The 7,976-nt window shown below is 39.1% G+C and overlaps 1 protein-coding gene across 1 annotated transcript; it reads right to left on the reverse strand.

The window, feature by feature from the left end:
* Window positions 1-3,257: 3,257 nt before the first annotated feature.
* Window positions 3,258-4,817, reverse strand: pxmp4 (peroxisomal membrane protein 4). Its single transcript, XM_031302112.2, has 4 exons — window positions 4,603-4,817; window positions 4,218-4,280; window positions 3,896-4,094; window positions 3,258-3,730 (listed from the first exon to the last, which is right to left on the reverse strand). The coding sequence occupies exons 1-4, from the start codon at window positions 4,713-4,715 to the stop codon at window positions 3,467-3,469; spliced, it is 639 nt and encodes a 212-aa protein (XP_031157972.1). The 5' UTR covers window positions 4,716-4,817; the 3' UTR covers window positions 3,258-3,466.
* Between the last annotated feature and the right edge of the window lie 3,159 nt (window positions 4,818-7,976).

Genomic DNA, 7,976 nt, shown 5'->3' on the forward strand with positions numbered 1-7,976 from the left:
AATGTTATACTTGTTACATGGGAAACTACTCATACATTTTAGCTTTCATTTAACGTTGCTAGTGAAGATAACAAGGTGCAGCTTTACCTCCAATCCTGCAGCTACAACTGATAAACAAACCAATTTCTAAATCTCTGCTATCATTACGCATATACAGTAACGGCTTACAAAAAGAGATGAAAATGCCACCGGACATTAAACTTTACGAACACAAATGGCATAAAAGACAGCAACACAGCTAGCTAGCTAACAGCCTAATGTTAAATGATAGGTTCAGTTAGCTTAACGTTAGCTCGGGGTGTATCTACCTAATTATAATAGCAATTTGTACCAGCATTAATGCGTAACGCTTGACATTGATGTAACACATTAACGGTGATAACAAATGTACGGCAAACACTAAATATACTTACATTTAAATGTTAATTGTGCCATTAGCGATGCCGCTCCAACTCCCACTTAGGTCCGCCATTGTTGTTGTTTTTTTAACGAGCCGGCAAAGCCGCGCGCATAGGATTGTGGGTGATTTGGGAGCGCGAAAGACAGACAGTGCGTCTGTCCAATCAGGAGGGTCCGTCCACTGCTAGATAGGCCCTACCTTTTCCGGTAGAAGTTAATGCCGTTGTGTTTTGTGATTTACTGAAGTGTTTTCCTATTTGCCGTCGTGTTTTCCTATTTGCTGTTGTGTTTTCATATTTTGCCGTCGTGTTTTCCTATTTGCTGTCGTGTTTTCCTATTTGCTGTCGTGTTTTTCTATTTGCTGTCGTGTTTTTCTATTTGCCGTCGTGTTTTCCTATTTGCCGTCGTGTTTTCATATTTGCCGTCGTGTTTTCCTATTTCCCGTCGTGTTTTCATATTTTGCCGTCGTGTTTTCCTATTTGCTGTCATGTTTTTATATTTGCCGTCGTGTTTTCCTATTTGCTGTCGTGTTTTTATATTTGCCGTCGTGTTTTCCTATTTGCCGTCGTGTTTTCATATTTGCCGTTGTGTTTTGATATTTGCCGTCGTGTTTTCCTATTTGCTGTCGTGTTTTTATATTTGCCGTCGTGTTTTCATATTTGCCGTTGTGTTTTCCTATTTGCTGTCGTGTTTTTCTATTTGCCGTCGTGTTTTCCTATTTGCCGTCGTGTTTTCATATTTGCCGTCGTGTTTTCATATTTGCCGTCGTGTTTTCCTATTTGCCGTCGTGTTTTCCTATTTGCCGTCGTGTTTTCATATTTGCTGTCGTGTTTTCCTATTTGCCGTTGTGTTTTATGATTTGTTGTTGCGTTTCTCTAATTGCTGTGGTGATTTGCACTTCAGGGCCACCGTAGATATGACCAGCTTTAGCTTTAGCCAACAGCGACTTACCTCATAAACCGTCTTGTCTTGGTCAAGGTCTCTTCTTCCCTGGCTTTCTATGGTCAAGAGTCAAGACCAAGACCAAGGCCCATCCCTTCCTGGGCTTCCGTGTGGGAAATGACCAATCACAAGAGGGTCAGCGTTTGTTCCCTCCCACAACCTGTCAAAATTGGAGGTCGACTAACGCGAGCGAGCAAAACACCATTCCGAGCGAGCAGAACAAAAGCACAGGAGCAGAACTCACTTTCGAGAGCGCGTATGCCCCCCAGTGGTTGTTATGTGCGCTCGCAGCTGTTTGTTCCTCTCTCGCTGCTGTTTGTTCCTCTCTCGCTGCTGTTTTTTCCTCTCTCGCTGCTGTGGCTGCGCGTGTGAATTAATATTATTTGCTCATGAAGATGTTTCACTGAGCTCTCGAGATTTGGCACTAATATAACGCCATAGGGGAGTGCTGTGAATTTTTGTGCAAACAATCATGGTTCCTGGATGTTAGCATTTAGCTCAAAGCACCAGTGTGTCTGAATACAGCCTCACAGAGCCACATGCCGGCTCTAGGCTCTTAATATTGTTAAAATGGGATCTTAAGAGAAGCAATAACTTGCTGATAGTGCCAATTTAAGGACGCAGACACATAACATATCCTGGTACATTGTCAAAGTTCCAAGTCAACATCCATGTTTCCGGTACATTCAGCATCGAACTGACACTAGTTCCCCCTTTAGGACAAATAACATCATTAGGCAATAAATCTTAACAGCAGTTTTAGAGCTTTGCCCTTCTATTTCTATATCTATGTCTTTTGTTCTTTTACATAAGGCAACATAAGGCACAAAAACCAGAGGCTGAATAAATACTCATATCCTAAGTACCACAAAGTAGAAGTCATGCCTTCAGAGTGTCATTTAGTATGTATATTTTTTTTAACACTGTTGCATTAATATGTAAGCAGAATTCAGATGTTGTAGCTGGCCAAGACCAAACTAATATTAGATACTGTTGGTCAATTTATCCTAAAACATTCCATCACATGCTGATCATGTTTTATATGTAATGCTTTAATCTGCTAATAACTATAACGTTCAAATAAAATTTGAGGACTTGAGTTAGATGAACAATATTTCCCTCTTAAATGTAGTGTAGTGCTAGCCGAAAGTAGCATAAAAATAAAATACTCAAGTAAAAGTACTTAAAATCAGTATAGAACTTGGTTCTGCACTATAAGGCAATGTGCCATAGTTGAGGGAATCATTTGTAGACAAGGTAATACAGGGTCAAGAATGTTGTGTTAAGCCCTTGATTATGACACACCTTTGGCTTTTAAAAAACATTAGTATGTTTAGAATAACTTCTACATGCACATCCAGTATTTCTTGTGCAGGTGCTACAGAGTGGAGCTTAATGGCTTAAAGAAGAGTCCAGTGTCAGATCATTAGTAATAACACCCTGAGTAAGTATTTCCTTACAACACAGAATACTCCATATTCAGGCTGTCTTCAATATAACCTGCATACTGCTTTGCAGAAAAAGATGCTCAGCAGTGCAACGGCTCTTCGTACTAAAACCAAATTACGGCTGCCATTTTTAAAATAAGTCCTTATTTTAGTTTTATTAATTGGTGTTATACAGAAGAAATGTTCTTATATTATACCAAATCACTTGATAGTTATATTGTTGATATTGAAATGTTTGCGTCTTTGTGTTTTAGCAGGTTCACAACATATAAGAGCATTTCAGCCTGTCTCACATTAAACAACTTTTTGTCTTTTATTCTGTGGCAGCTGTATTTAGTGACATATTCCTGGAAAATTAAAATCAGACAATTGTACAATCAGACATAATATCAGAAGAAAAACAATCATACTGGAAGATACTGATATGGCTATTTAAAACAGATTTTGTCTAACAATAATGTTATGCAAGTTGGCACACAAGATATACAAATGTCAATGAATCAAACGTTAACAAACCAAATTAAGTCCTACAGTTAAAACTTTAATCTAGCAATAATTTAAAAAAAGGCAACATTCAACAATATTTGGAATATTAATAATTATTTAAAAAAAAATAATAATACTATTCACGTATTGTAGGGAGCTTGTCCATAGTGAAGAAAACTAAAACTTCATTTCTAAGCAGCAGTCCTTGGCTTATTATAAACAAGGAAGTCTGTTATGTCATGCCACACATTGCTGTCATGGTAGAGGTAGTCCATTGAGGACTGCAGTGAGGGCTGGAGGGTGTGAGGGTAATATTCAAACAGCCACAAGACAATGCCCCACACCAGGGTGGCGAAGAGTGGGAAAGGGTCATGTTTAGGCTGGGGGATAAATCCTTTCTCTACAGCCAGCCGAGACAGGGCGAACAGGATTCTGGACAGCAAGTACATGTTGATCTAGAGAAGAGCAGAGAGTTTGAACAGATTGAACACATTGACTTGAGCAATTACAGTCTTGAGTTTATGATGATGTGCTTGGTAATGTACAAATAGGGGTTGTAGATAAAGGACAGAGCAGGTGTGACAAAACAAAAGAATTTCTGGACTACAGGCGTATCATACCTGGCTATTAATGTTGTTGTTATCTCCAAACACTAACCATCCTCCAACACACGCAGCCAGAAAGGAGTGAGACTGCAAACTTTTCCCCTGGCACCTCTCCTGCAAGGTTTGCAGTCCTTTGTATGTAAACACAAAGCACGCCAGGTTGCGGGAGTGGGTGTACGTGGCCTTCAAAATGGCTTTGAGCTTGTCCTTCAAACTATCAGAGAGAAGAACAACTTGTTCAGAACAAGAGACGTGGCAAATAATGTACTAGCAAGATACTGTTTTTTGGGGGTGGGGGTGGGGGGGGGGGTAAATACATTACAGCTCAAATCCTTACCTGCCACTTCTAAACAGAAATGTCATTACCAGAGCATGTGGTGCTCTGATTTTGGCCCCATAACTGTGAAGAAATAAAAATACACTAACGTTATAATGTCAGTGCTGTCTGGAAACACATCTGGCTACAAAATAAGGTCAAACGTCCTCAGTGCTTTTAGTATAGTCAATAAAACTAATACTATTTGTTGCTAAAACTAATACTATTTGTTGCCTTAAGTTACCCTTGTGGCTCCAGGCAGCTAAAGCTAGCCACCACTGTAATACTACAGCTGGTGAGACCATATTAAGTCATGTACGACAGGGTTAACGTTAGCTACTAGAAGTAAACTATGGTAGCTTAGCAGCTGGCTAGCTAAGTTACTGTTTTGGATGTTTTCACTCACACGGCGCCGTTTCTGAATCCTTTTAACACTGCCAATGCCGCTTTGTACTTCTCTTGCTGCAGTAGATTATTGACGGTATACAGAAGAGTTTTTGTCAGATCAGGACCTGCCATGACTTTCAATAGAGCTGACAGGAAAACAAAATCATATAACGATCATGATGCGTATACGTCACAGCGAAAAAGTCTTCTTCTTCTTCTTCTTCTTCTTCTTCTTCTTCTAGTACTACTACTACTACTACTTCTTCCTCTTCTGATTTCCGGCAGACTAGATGCCTTGCAGCACATTGCTGCCTCTCACAGGTCGGGATCATCTATCCATGGTTCCTATGTATGTAAATTAAAAGGGAACTACGCCTACTTTTAAAATGTATACATGTTATTCCAATGGACTAAGACAGTCCCATTAATATTAGTCAACATTAACAACTCTCTCCCGAATCCAAAAACTAGACTAAACTCAAATTTGTGATGTCATCAAGTAGTCTGATGTTATGGATGACACCGAGAGCACCCAAGGGAATATTATGAGCATATGGATACATATTCTGTTTCAGGACTGAGAACACTACTTATCAAGCAATATCACATGTCACAGCTGTGATTTAGTCATAGGCATGAGACGGCAGGCCGAGTGCCGACGATAAGTCGTGATGATATTCAGTACAGCAGCACAACCTCCAATGTGATACTGCTGTTATACAACAGTTCTACAATCATCATTTATTATTTAACCGTAATAAGCAAAAACAGATAATGATTTGTCATTTATTTGGCTCCCCCAATACAAATATTTCTACAACTGGACTGTTGCGAAGGAATAGGCCTATACATTTTCCTTCACACTAGCTTGCTAACTTGTGTAAGCATATGTTACCGCAGGCCAGTTACTTTGTGTCATGTACATTTATCTGTATCACATTGCCAGACCTTCCTCCAAGGTGCTGCGGAATCTGTACAGTATGTTTGTTGTGCAACCAGTGAAATAAGAATCTGTAGTGTTAGGAAATATAAAAACACACAACGTGATCGTTTGATTTCTGAGGAGGAAGGTTAAACAAAAGGATTTAATAAACAACATGGTGAAAATGACAAGACAAAAAGCAAATTTTACACTGCAGCTGACAGTGGACTGAAAACATGCATCTCCGTTCTGGAGTCACATCAATCAGTCATGTGACAATGATAAAACAATACACTGCAAGCAGCGGACATACAGACATGCTTCCTTGTGAGGTCACAGTCTGCAGTCCAAACAATACAAAATAATACATCAATAAAACACTGCCAGCAGTGGACTGCAAAACATGCCTCCCCTTCGGGAGCCACATTCAAACAGTCTTGAATCATTGTGAAGTTTCCAAATTTATCCTAAAGGAGCTGAGTGGTTCCTCAAATGACATCTCTCCCAGGATTTAGGACACACCTCTGAATTCAGGTTTACTCTCATGGCAGACAAAGGTAGTGCCAATTCTATTCAAGTTTACAGAGATATGCATTTTCTTTGTTCTAATCAGTCTGGCCCAGCAGGGAGTGGCTCCCCAAAATGCCAAGACAACAGTTACCTTTCCTGTGAGGACAGTGAGTCTTTCTCCAGTATGCAAATTGACAGTCGTGACTTAATCAATTTTTAGAAGGTTGGGTTGTGGTGAGGCTTGTCAAATGTTGATTAGTGTAGTTATTTGATTAGATCTGGCTGCATTATGTACATCTAAACCAAGGGGACATTGTTTTCATAACATTAAGCATGGTTTGAACTTTTTTATAATCAACAGTAGACAGTCTTTGGTCTTCAGACAGTATGTTGTAGGCCTACTGTAAATCAGCACTCATATGCCTTTTGTCCAATCAAATCAACTGACTGTTGAATATAGAACAAAGCTCATTCGGGTATAAAAAAGAAAACAAACATTCTGCGGGTTCATAAAAGTCTCAGACTTGGCCATTGGTCTCGCCAAATATTGTAGTTGGTCTCGACCGAGTCCAGCAATGTGCTTTTTGAAGTAAGTTCCTCCTTAATACAAAACCACTGATGAAGTACGCTTGTTCAGAAAACAGGTATTGGTTTAAATCAAAATCCATGTAGAACGGGCATTGACATTGGTCGCCTGGCTGCGTCGTGTGCCTTTTTTCTGAATGATTTGACTGTCTCTCATTTGGACTCAGTCTTGACTTGGACTCGGACTTGAACTTCTTTGGACTCGGTCTGGACTCAGATTCGACCAGTCCTGGTCTTGGACTTGACAAAGGTGGTCTTGACTAGGCTGGTACTGCTCATTACGTCTAGGATTATACCAGAGCTTGGTTTTACTCATGCATTTGAAAACTGGAAAACTAACTGCTTAGCCGCCTGACTGAAGGTAAGTGTTACAGGCCTACATGATGTCCTTCGGCTCGGCCTGTCCAGCTTCGACGCCGCTCCTCTTCCCTCGTCAGCCGGTGCAGTGTCAAAAAGCGTTGATGGCCAATAGAAACTAACAGATGGATTATGGCGTGACAAATGTCTATGGAGCAGTTCCATACTTTATACCTGATGACATCACAAGTTTGAGATTTACTTTTCTGGTTTCTGGCTTTGAGAGAGAGAGAGAGAGAGAGTAGATCATGTTCTTAAATATTGATTAAACTTTTCTAGGACAGCATTAACACAGAAATTCTTAATTTAGGTGTTTTTGGTAACACGATAAAATAAAAAGGTTAAAAAAATATATATATAGCCTATATTTTAACTTGTTCCTTCATTTGCTGTGTGAATGTATTGAATAATGTAGGCTTAGGAGTACTGCTTAAAAATAATCTTGTTAATATATTTACTGTGGCTGTTTGTGCGGTTAGGCTACTTTGATAATTGCATTAGTCACTTAGCTATTGCATAATGTGAGTGAGTCTTACGATTTTTAAAATGGGAGCCAAAGACGGGTCATACTTAGATAAGTAGAGCCAATTTAAGGGCGTACGCACTCACAGTACGATACATTCTCATTGCAAGAGTAATACATTAAAACAGTAGGCCTACTTTAAGTGTTATGCACAAATTGTCTTTCTTTCTTCATCACAAGAGAAAGCATCAAGAAAGTACAATGCCCATTAGTTGAATAAGTTTTCACATCCTTTACTTAAGTCATTCATTCTAAATGTTACAGTATTATTTTATAGTATTTTAAGTATCATCAGCAAGATAAACTTAAAATATCAAAAGTAAAAGCACTCATGCAGAATGCCTTTCAGATTGTTATACTGTATTATTGTACTCTTAGATTATTGCTATTGTTGCATTAATGTCTAAGCAGCATTCTAATGTTGTGGACTTTAAAGAAATTGTAATAAATTCTGTGTAGGATATTGTAAATAAATGCTGCTGCATAATTAAAACTT

This window comes from Sander lucioperca, chromosome 6, assembly GCF_008315115.2.
Source record: "Sander lucioperca isolate FBNREF2018 chromosome 6, SLUC_FBN_1.2, whole genome shotgun sequence".
In the NCBI taxonomy this organism is placed as follows: domain Eukaryota; kingdom Metazoa; phylum Chordata; class Actinopteri; order Perciformes; family Percidae; genus Sander; species Sander lucioperca.